The following is a 12196-nucleotide window of genomic DNA, read 5'->3' as shown; positions in this document are numbered from 1 at the left end:
TTTTAATCAAAGTTTAAATCAGCAAGCTGGAAACCTTGATTTAAATCATCAATTTAAATTTTGTTTTGCATTTGTGCCTTTTAGTTATTTAGTTATTTTTAGGGCTGTCAATTAATCGCAGTTAACTCACGCGATAAACTCAAAAAATTAATCGCGATTAATCACACTGTTAAACAATAGAATATAATGTCACCTGAAAGAGAGAACACACGTTCGCATGGCACTTTTATAGCCTGCGTTGCAAGGTGTGCCAGATATGCTGAACATTTGTATGCCCGTTCATGCTTCGGCCACCATTCCAGAGGACATGCTTCCATGCTGATGATGCTCATTAAAAAATAATGCGTTAATTAAATTTGTGACTGAAATCTTTGGGGAGAACTGTATGTCTTCAGCTCTGTTTTACCTGCATTCTGCAATATATTTCATATTATAGCAGTCTCAGATGATGATCCAGCACATGTTCGTTTTAAGAACACTTTCACTGCAGATTTGACAAAACGCAAAGACGATATCAATGTGAGATTTCTAAAAATAGCTACAGAACTCAACCCAAGGTTCAAGAATCAGAAATGCCTTCCAAAATCTGAGAGGGACGAGGTGTGGAGCATGCTTTCAGAAGTCTTAAAATAGCGAAAAGGAAAGGAGTACTTGTGGTACCTTAGAGACTAACAAATTTATTTGAGCATAAGCTTTCGTGTGCTACTCTGAAACCTGTTAAAATAGCAACATTCAGATGCGGAAACTACAGAACCCGAACCACCAAAAAAAAAATCAACCTTCTGCTGGTGGCATCTGATTCAGAAGATGAAAATGAACATGCATTGGTCCGCTCTGTTTTGGATCATTATTGAGCAGAACCCATCATCAGCATGGACACATGTCCTATGGAATGGTGGTTGAAACACGAAGGGACATATGAATCTTTAGCACATCTGGTACATAAATATTTTGTGACGATGGCTACAAAAGTGCCATGCAAACACCTGTTCTCACTTTCAGGTGACATGGTAAACAAGAAGCAGGCAGCATTATCTCTTGCAAATAAGTTTGTTTGTCAGAGCAATTGACTGAAGTAGGACTGAGTGGACTTGTAGGCTCTAAAGTTTTACATTGTTTTATTTTTCAATGGAGTTATTTTTTTGAATATAATTCTACATTTGTAAGTTCAACTTTCATGATAAAGAGACTGCACTACAGTACTTGTATGAAGTGAATTGAAAAATACTATTTCTTTTGTTTTTTTACAGTGAAAATATTTGTAATCAAAAATAAATATAAAGTGAGCACTATACACTTTGTATTCTGCATTGTAATTGAAATCAATATATTTGAAAATGTAGAAAACATCCAAAAATATGTAACTAAATGGTATTCCATTATTGTTTAACTGTGCGATTAATCACAATTAATTTTTTTAATCGCTTGACTGCCCTAGTTATTTTCCTAAAGAACGGTTGGTATTGGTTGGTAACCATTAAAACATGATGACTTGCAACTAAATATAGCCTTTATACTAAATTTTGTACTTCTTTTTGTTAACCAGGAAATATACTATCTATAAACATTTATTTCAATAATTACATAATTTAATTTATATTTATTAAGAGTCTTAATTTCTACATTTTTTTATTACGTTAGAACAGGGGCTCTCAAACTTCATCGCACCGTGACCCCCTTCTGACAACAAAAATTACTACAGCACCACAGAAGGGGGGACCAAAGTCTGAGCCCACCCAAGCCCCGCTACCCTGGGAGATGGGAGGGAGGAGGTCAAAGCCCCACTGCCCCAGGCCAGGGACCCATAGCCGAAGCAAGGGCTTCAGCCCCAGACAGGAGGCCTGTAAACTTAGCCCCACCACCCAGGGCTGAAGCTCTCGGGCTTGGGCTTTGGCCCTAGGCCCCTGCAAGTCTAAGCCAGACCTGGCGAGCCCATTAAAATGGGGTTGCAACCCACTTTGGGGTCCCGACCCACAGTTTGAGAACCGCCGTGTGAGAAAATAGTAAATAATGCATTTCTCATTTACTAAATTATTAAAATTTTGCTTATGATTTGTGTCACGCTCTTTGGATGGAAATTCAAATTCAATGACAAATGCCCAAAAGGAGCATTTTATATTAATTAAATAAAACTACCTTAAATATTCTGGATACACAAGAAAAAAAATCAAAACATGTTTTGCATTTAAAACTAACAAGTTTATTAAACAAAGGAAGTATTATATATAGTTAGGGAACTGACCTAAATATTTCTGGTAACTATGTCCTTCAGCAAAAAGGAAAGGAGTACTTGTGGCACCTTAGAGACTAACCAATTTATTTGAGCATAAGCTTTCGTGAGCTACAGCTCACTTCATCGGATGCATAGTAGATCTCTTCCTCTTACACCTAGCTTTTAATCATAGATTAGAAAAAGAAAACTTTCCTGTTCTTTCAACTCCCAGTTGGTTTCTTAGCTTTGAATGAACTAGACATTGAACTGACCTAACTGAATACACTGAAATGAAGAAAATATTCTCTCTGCACCTGCAGAAGACGCTACTGCTGTCAAAAGTTGGTTTAGCATTTCTGCAAACTCTGGTTCGAGGTGCTTACCCAGAGACTTCCAGCAGTTCAGTGGCTTGACTTTCTTTAAAACTTGGCAGCAAATATGTTCTGTTATTATTTGTTTTATTTATTTATTTATTTATTGAAAAGATTTTAATAGATTATTAATTTAGGCCTCAAAACAGGATGTTAATTTCAAATTTAATTTTAAATAGGTTTATTTTGAAAAAAATAAACCTGGTTTTAATTTAAATTAAAAAATCCAAATTAAAAAAATTAGATTTTTTAAAATCATTGATTTTTATTCACCCAGCTAGTAATAGAACCATATTGCTTCCTTTTGAAATATATTCTATACTTTAATAGGAAATAAATCCTTATTTGTAGTATTATCTCTAAGTACAACCTAATGAGTAAGGGACAAAGTAATAAAATCCCTTGCATCTGTCATCTTAAGCCAAAATCCTATAGAAATATCAGAAATGCAGGGCTGGGAGGGATCTCGAGAGGTCACCTAGTCCAGCCTCCAGCACTGAGGCAGGACCAGAATAACTTTAATTTTTTTTTAAAATATACAATAAAAATAATTTGCCTGGGCCTTATCCACTAACAAAATATTAGGCCCAGATCTGAATAAAAGCATTAATTATATTAGATATGAGGATGTCTGATATGACAGTAATATCTCCATCAGCTCCCTTCGATATACTCTCAGAAGAAGTGTCTAAGACATCTGTACTGTCATTAAAAAGATGCCACAACTACATTACGATGTCAGCCTAAATGGATTGGAAATTATGATGACCGGAGGGCATTCAGTCCATCCTGAATGCTTTGAAACGTAGCCCCTGCTCTTACTGTTTTCCAAGGTTACCACCCAGACATCAGTCATGTTTTACATGTGGATGATGCCTGCAACAGGTTATTCTTTAAAAATAAATTTCTTTACTGTAAAACTGGTTAGAAATAAAGAAAAATACTTGATCAAACCATTTTTGCCCCCTCTAAAAATAAACCAATGTGCATATCCCAAAAATGTCTCATTGAGGCCAGCTACCTGTATAATATGTTTCATCCTGATTAAATTTGAAATTGTCAGACTAGTAAACTCATAACCCAGTGTCTAAATCTAAAGCCTGAAACTATTTCAGCGGTAGCATATGAAAGCTATAACACACTTCTTATGATCAAAGAACAGATGGGAAACAACGGCTCAAACTAATAATGTGCCTGTTCTTAGGAAAACTATATCTCTATAGCCAAATTCAGCACAGCCCAAGTAAACAGCCCTTTTTTCAGGAGGACCTTTGATTGGGGAGATGGAGTCATCCCTCAAAGTCGTGGAACACTGGCACTGTTGCTACCAGCAGCAGCTGGAGAGAGCTGGGATAGACACTGTTGCAACAATGGTGCTGTGAGACAGCCCTTCTGATACCCCATACACCATTAAACATAAAACAAAGACAACTTATTAATCATGCCATGTGCTACAAAGTCATAGCTGGCTAACATTGCAGTATGCTCCAAGCAATTCTACAATAATTAATAAGATCCTTGGGAATGACATTCCCAAATCCCCCAGGCTTTGTCCTACATGATCTGCCAAAGTCAATATACTCACTTCAGGGCTAATTCCGTGAAGTGCTGAACACCCTTAACTCTCATTGTCTTCAATTAAGTTAAGGGCACTCAATATCCTGAATAGTCAGACTGCATAGACTACACAAAGTCGGTTAGGGGAGGGAGTGGAAGGGGCTACAGCACTAAATCTAAGGTCTGATACCAAGATGATATGGAAATCATTATCACTTTCCCCATGAGACTGGTTCCCAAGCACAGCCAAACTGGTAGCCATTCAATAGTTCATTTACAATTGAAATAATTCCAACCTGAATTTATGAGCTAAATTCCAAATTTTCTTTCATACCTGTTCAACTTACTCCTCAAAATGATTTTGCATGCTCCCAGTAAACAATCGCTTGTGACGATAAATCAAAACCGCCTATGAACAATCCATTCCTAGAGGGCACGATCTCCACACTTTTCTCCCTTTCTTTTCATCTTTCTTTAAAACTCCTCTTTAAACCATAGTACCCAATTGAACTCTTCAATTGGCATGCCTCACTTGGCCTATTTTAACATCTGTCGAGAGTCAATCTTAATACCGTATTATCCTAATGTTTGGCCACCTGTTAAGGTACATACTTGCTATATACTAGACTGTATTTTGTCTAGGGAGACATATGTGGATTCATGAGTCATGCTCTGTACTTTGTTTCCTTTGTGCACATTTTAGTGTTCTTTAACTTTATTTAAACAAATTGCAACAATGAACACCCACACAGCAGAACAAAACAAAGAAAATATGCTGAGGGAAAAAATGAGGGTCTAATGTCATAAAGATGTTAAAAAGTGCATGGCATCTTAGTCATGATTCAAGATTGATTTGTTTCTGGTTTGGCCTAACCAAGACCATTTCAACAACTTAACTGCTAGACTTGCATCCATTAGTCATCAAATTAAGGTGAAATGAAAAGACTTTTCTTCTGTATTCTGTAGCACATCTTCATAAATTCAATTACAGTGAAAGCTCTGGAAATGTGCCTTGAGACAACAATGGCAGGAAATACATGCTCTACTTACTACAGTTTGTCTGGCTATTGGTCATGTCACAGAGAAAAGAGGTGCCACAAGAGTCAGGGCAGGAAGTATCAATACATCTCTGGTCCCCTTCCTGACATGGTGGTTGACCTGAAGAAAAAACAATAAAAGCTTGTTACTATTAGGGTGACCAGATGTCCCAATTTTATAGGGACAGTCCCGATTTTTGGGTCTTTTTCTTATATAGGTTCCTATTACTCCCCACCCTGGTCCCGATTTTTCACACTTGCTGTCTGGTCACCCTAGTTACTATAATGGTTTAGTAGAGGAATAAAAGTGACAGTGTAGTGGTCAGAAGATACAGTTACAGATTAACAGACACAGACTAAAAGTGTTTCCAAGTGCATTAGATGGTTCAGTAACAATCTGCCGTTAGACCACCACAGTACTTGCCATTTTCAAGGTATTTTCCGTGGTGAGCATAGAGCCCCCAGCATTTCCACTAGTACACCTGGGACACCAGTGCTTAAAACATTTCTAAGGTGGAAAAAAACTTATTGGTGTTTAACAAGATTTCTCCTTTCCATCTTCTTATCCCCAGGTTTAAATTAAATTAAATGTGAGAAAGTTTATAGCCCAGATTCTGGGCTGTGCATGAGGAGTGCTTTCAGCCTGTCACATAGCTATTTGGGGAAGAGTATAAGAGGAATAAGAAGCTGGGTCAAAGGGGAATGGTATGTCCTCTCACCTCCTGGCTGGTTAAAGCAGGGAAAGCCTGTGGGAATTATTCCTCTGTATTTTTCAACTGATTTGCTTTTTGTTTTGTAGACAATAAAAACAAAGCGCCTTAAAAGACTAATCCCTAAAGCTTTGTTTTCCTTCCTTGGCTGGTGAAGCTGCCCTCCAGCCTATAGAGCAATGGTTCTCAACATTTGTGGCCCAATCAGCTCACAGCTGTGGCCTATGTGACATCCTCAGGGCCACTCAGGTAGTATATATAATTGTATGGATGTGGCCCATATAACACATAGAGAGCTGCATATGCAGCCCACAATCGTAAATAGGTTGGGAACCACTGCTATAGACGGATATCCAACAGCCAAATGCAGCAAAGTTTACGCCTCACCAGAGAGCTTCCGTGTTCGAAACTTTGGCCCATCCACACTTCCTCTCACAGAATACTATCTCTACTGCTCTATTACTATCTATGTGCTGTATGACTCTGAGTCCTCCCCACCCAACTAAAATCTTTGCTAAGGGTACAGCCGGGGCTGGCATTGAAAGTCACCTCCTTTATGTGGCTTTGGCTGTTTTGTAAAGTTACCTCAATTAACTGCTCTTGAACACAGAGACTCAGTGTATAATGTTATCACTCCGTCAAGTTTAAAATCGTATTATTACAATTGTCATTTGCACTGAAGTAGTGTCCATGGGCACCAACCACCAGACACTGTGCAGACACACAATAAAGAGACAAGACCCTGTCCCCAAAGAGCTCACAATCTAAATTATGTAGCTTAACCCTGAGCTAGGTGTATCAAGAGTATCTTTTCATTCCTTTGGTGGCTTCACTTCATCTGAGGTATGGCAGAGGATGTATGTTTTACATCTTTACCACATTTGCTACAGTACAATATGATGTGTACATACAGGAACTACTAGATTTTTGGTCTTTTTATTTTACAAGAGCACTTGATCCTAAAATGAAACTCATAGGATAGGAAAATCTTTACAGACTTCCAAAATTGTCATAAATCTGGGCATTAAAACATATTTTTAAAGTCTTGCCATCACCACGTCTCAGCTACCTCCTACCCATCTCCCAAACAGAGGTCCTTTCTCAAGTCCTTGGTATGCTACCATCTGTGGGTACAGTACAGATTCTTTCTAATCATAATAGAGTCCACATTGAATTCATATAAACACAGTCTGCCATGTCTTTAGAAAGCATCATAGACTCAGTTTTGATTACTTCCATATTGGATTTCTATTTTCACAGAATGAGACAGCATTAAGGTCGTAATTACATTTCCTTAAGGTATGTAAGGAAGGTACGTTTTCTCATTCAATAATATGGTAAGCCAATATTCATTTGTAGATTATATGGATGAAGTAGCAAGTTACTGGCTGTTCTCCCTCTCATATCTATTCTGATGATATCACAAATGTGCTACTACTGCTCAACTGTTTTTTGAAGCCAAACCAACATCCTAAATCGTTTAAGAACTTCTCTGCCTCTCTTAGATGAATCCATACTCCTTTAACTGTGAAAAGATGAAAGAATGATTATTTACCCTTCAGTAACTGTAGTTCTTCGAGATGCTGTAGTCAGTATGGATCCCCTTCTAAGTGCACATGTACGTCATGTGCGCAAGCTCAGAATATTTTGAATAGTAATGTCTGTCAGGGAGTGGAGGTGGTGCACCCCTGGAAAAAAGCAAAAGTCAGCGCCTATGGGCAGGAAGTCATGTGATCCACACTGACTACATCTTGAAGAACCAGAGTTATTGTGGTGTAAATAATCGTTCTTTCTTTGAGTATGTGTCATTGTGGATTCCACTGTAGGTGACTCGCAAGCAGTATCTTCTTCAGGTTGGTGAATATGAGGAGTATCAACTGCATCAGTCAAATAGAGATTGGAGTACAGTCTCCCAAACTTATCATCTGCTCTAGCAGCCAAGTCCAGTGCATAATGCTTGGCAAATGTGAGCAGTTTATTTCACGAGCAGCCTTGCAGAGTCTGGATACTGTTTGCATGAACAGTGCTTGACAATTGGAGGGCTACCTAAGAATAGACTTTCTGGACAAAAGTATCTAGCTCTTTGGTGTCCTTGTCTTGATGCCCTTGGTGGATCTGGTCTTCTCCTACACTACAGAGATAATAAGCAACCCCAGTATCAAATGGGCATAAAAATGCTAGAAGTCCTTAGGTGGGACCTAGTAGTGTTTTTCCACCCGCTTCGAGGTTGGGGGGAGTAAGACCAGGTGTGCCACAGATACTTTGCTGGATGCAGAGACCCTTCAAAATACAAAGTACAGACTGAGGCAGTGTGGTCTGTCTGGGTCAGTAGAGGGAGATAAAATTATAGGACTAGCATGAGCTACTGAAAGCTTGCCAGAGGCAGACTGGTGTGGGGGTACCAAAAGTTTAAACAAGATGTAGGTAAGTATTTGAATGTTTGAAAGCTTAGCTGAATAGGCCCATGTCTATAAATCCTCTGAGGTTCTCCCATTACCATTCTGAAATGGGGTATATGGAGACTATATTTTTATTTTAAAAGATCAGATGGTCAACTAACATGTGGTCATGCCACGTCTTCCTGCAGGCTTGATTACTTTCTGAATTGAATGCTCTCATTAACATTAAAAGTAAGGAATTTACTCTTTCAATTGTCTCAGAGAGACTTTCAGTGTGTCGCCTCCAGCCCCCACGAACATAATATTTGGCTTCACTGTAAACTGATTCTGCACGTGTGTGTGACACAAGAATCCGCACAATTTGGGAGTTTCTTAAGCACATATTTGGTAGTGCCCAGTATTATACAGGTTATAGAGAAATTTCAATTATAAGGCCATTTTCTCACTATTTAAAAAAAATTAGCATTGTGGGGAGGTGCGGGAGGGAGGGGGGAGTTTTCATGTTTGGACTCTGCCTGGAATTGAGTTTGAGGAAAATTTGAGAAAATCACTTTATCCAGTTTGAGTTTTGTGAGGATGTAAAACACTATTCTCATGCTTTAGAATTCCAGTCATATTTCTTCAGACAGAGCTATAGCAGAAAAGACTGAAGTTAGAAAGCAAAAGCTGGGTATGGTCCTAAGTGAGAACAAAAGTAATTGCAGGGATTGTTTTGACAAAACTGTGACTCCTTGAAAACTGTTTACTGAGCATACAAGACAGATACACACAGTTCTCCTATGTGAAGCTAGTTCAAAGAAGGGATCAAAGAATCTACAAGTTCTCCTGGCTTTGATAGCAAAGCTTGTAAGTTATGTAAAATGACATTATAACAAATGAACTTACAAGCTCGGATGGCAGAGACAGCAGAATGTGTAAAGCACACAGTCTGACTAGGTCTGGGCTGCACCCTTAGGAAAAGCACAGGAAGGTCCTCTCTCTTTACAAAGTGCAACTTATTTCTCTTCGTACAACAGCCAGTGCCTGAGGTATGGTGGAGCTGAGGCATGGCCCAACCTGTTCTGTATGCCCTAGGGCAGTAGGGAAGGGGTGGTCCCTGAACTCCCAAATGTAAGGACTGGAATTCTGCCTGGCCCTTATGGGGACTGTGCAACGGGCACAGTAGAAATCTCCACAGTATGCACCCGGATAACAACCAGGCAGAACTTCAATCCCAAGTAAATTTAGAGAGACGCTTTCCCAGTGGGAAAACTTGACAAGGTTGTCTAAATGAAGGTCCCTGCTCTCTGGCAGATTGCTAAAAGTGTTTAACAGCATTTTACTAAATATTTAAGGATAATGAACAGAAGAGAAAATTTTCTAATAATTTGAAGACATTGCAGCTGAAGTGTTTAGATGGGAACACTTTAAGCTGTAAGCATATAGTCAGAACATTGACTGTATAATAAAGGCCCCTTCTCACTCTTTGTCTGCTCCTTGTATCTTTGAGTCATACCCTGTCACTTTACTGGCAGAAAAAAATTTATTACTCTTAGTCCCACAGTGGCAAGAAAAACAATGAGTGAGAGAGAGCAAGACAGACAGACATGCACCTGGATTCTATTGTGTCTCATGCACCAATATGTCAGCTAAATAGTCTTGTATTAGCGATGAATAATTTAGGAGGCAGAAAGTAAGGTGGATGTGACAAGGCTATTTCAGAAAAGCATCTTTCAGAGGCTGCTAGAGACAGTAGTACAGTTTCTAGCATATTCCACTCTCCTTTCTCAACTCCCCTCCTTTCCCCTCTATCTTGCAACCTCCAACAGGAGAAGCAGAGGGACCTGGAAAGTACAGTATAAGCGTGGGGATGCAGAAAATGACAACAAAAATAGACACCAGAGAAGGGGAAATATGGAGGAGAGGAAATTGAGCCTTGATTGGGGTTGCACAGATATAACTGAGGGCAACATTTGGCTCTGGGTTTTACATCTTCATATGACAAAAATGTAAAAACTATCCTGCTGTAGCTTTCACCAATGCAAGTTGTAAGATCTAGCAATCTTGGTGGGGGAGAAGGAGCTGAATTTCTCTGCTTTATTTCTTCAGTTATTCTTTAGACCAGATGACTTAAAATAGCAATGGGAAGGGCCAGAGATGAAAAAGGTACCAGACGACCCCAGAGGAGAGTGGACTTATACGAAAGGATTTTATTTTTTTCCCCAAAGTGTGTCAGTTCGGTGTTCTGCCATTATTGCCAGTTGTGAGCATTTACAACATACCTGTTTTTCCCCTTACTGAGCTTCCTACATTTAACCAGTAGTTCAACAATGAGAACACTTTCTTCCTCTAATTCTCTGTTTTCAATCAGGAAAGTCTTTCCCCGGAGGTTCCTTGCCAAGTGGCAATAACCACTAATGATATCTAAATGCCACTGACCCATCCTAACCGCAGGGAAACTCTTAACAGCTGGATTTATTGAAATACAGAGAATACTAGTATTTTTTAAAAAACGGATTAGTTATGAAACCAAATGCTAGCATGGCATTTCCATCTCTTTGCTTAGCCTCAGAGTAGGTTCTTCAGGAGTGGTTAAGAAAAAGTTCTGACTGTAACATGGAGGAGTGGGGGGCACTTCTTGTGTGCCAGTTGGGGGACAGACATCCTTATGTCCTTATTTCCCAAAAGGAAGTTCCAGTACAGAGGGTCATTGGGGATTGGTTGACTTACTGCAAAGAGAATGAAACACAGCATACCCTTATTTTCACTGCAATTATCTTCATCACTTCCATCTTTACAGTCATTATCCCCATCACACTGGAAAGCACTGGGAATGCACTGTCCATTTCTGCACTCCACCAGACCCTGACTGTAACATGCTGGGGAAACAATAACACATTCCAATCATCCTACATGTCTACAGGTCTCATTTCTTTTAAAGATAATTTTTGAAAAAAAATATTGTTGGAGGGGCTGGCAGCAACGCTTAGAAAGGTAGCCCAACTGTTACCATTATAAAGACCCTGTTTTCAGCTGCTTATAAACTTTCTCAAATTTTAACCATTTGGGCTGAAATTTTCCTTATCAGGTGTCTCCCTCAGGCTAAATTGTTCTGGAAAATTTCAGCCAAATGGGTTGGCTTTTTCTAAGAATGAGGGTAAGGAAAAATAAGTTGTTTTGCCCATGTTAAAAAATTGTTCAAAAATCTGCAGTGCCTGCATTCTTTGGAGCAGGGATTTGAAATTTGGCAGGGGGTGGGTTTTTGCTGTCTCTGCACAAAAACATCAACATTTTACCAAATGATAAGACTGGGGAGGGGGGAGGGAACAATTTACACATGATCAGTAGATTTTTGCAGATACATTTTTGGAAGACTGTCTGCTCTGAGCATGCTCCAGTTTGTTCCTGAGCAGGACTTTCCATGTAATATCAGCTGTGGGATGATGACAGCTCTGCCTGGTCCAGTCTGGGTAGCTGAACTGAGAGCCTCTCTCTCCTGTGCTCTCAATGGATATGGCTACACAGGGATAAAAAACCACAGCTGGCCCAGGTCAGCTACTTGGGCTCACAGGACTCAGGCTCTGAGCTGAAAAATTACTGTGTAGATGTCCCTACTCCAAAATGCTTACAATTTAAGAAGGACAGTTACAGTATTCCAATTGAAGTGATAATGAACCAGAAGGAAAGGTGAAGAACATAAGAACAACCATACTGGATCAGACCAATGGTCCACCTAGCCCAGTATCCTGTCTTCCAACAGTGGCCAACGCCAGGTGCTTCAGAAGAATTGAAAAGAATACGTAATCATCAAATGATACATCCCCGTCACCCATTCCCAGCTTTTGGCAAACAAAGGCCAGGGAGAATTCAGAGCATGGTTTTGCATCCCTGCCAATCCTGACTAATAGGCATTGATGGACCTATCCTCCAT

General features: G+C 39.5%; 1 protein-coding gene across 1 annotated transcript in view; it reads right to left on the bottom strand.

Annotated features, from left to right (window-relative positions):
* The window catches only part of CORIN (corin, serine peptidase), a 319432-nt gene that overhangs the window by 74469 nt on the left and 232767 nt on the right, over window positions 1–12196 (bottom strand). Inside the window, exons 9-10 of the mRNA XM_073342123.1 lie at window positions 11022–11144; window positions 5191–5298 (exon numbers count right to left, since the gene is read on the bottom strand). Of these exons, the coding sequence (XP_073198224.1) occupies window positions 5191–5298; window positions 11022–11144 (231 nt within the window). The remainder of the gene's footprint in view (window positions 1–5190; window positions 5299–11021; window positions 11145–12196) is intronic.

The sequence above is a fragment of the Lepidochelys kempii genome, chromosome 4, assembly GCF_965140265.1.
Source record: "Lepidochelys kempii isolate rLepKem1 chromosome 4, rLepKem1.hap2, whole genome shotgun sequence".
Lineage (NCBI taxonomy): Eukaryota > Metazoa > Chordata > Testudines > Cheloniidae > Lepidochelys > Lepidochelys kempii.
The sequence above is the reverse complement of the archived record's forward strand: the minus strand, read 5'-3'. Positions and strand labels throughout refer to the sequence as shown.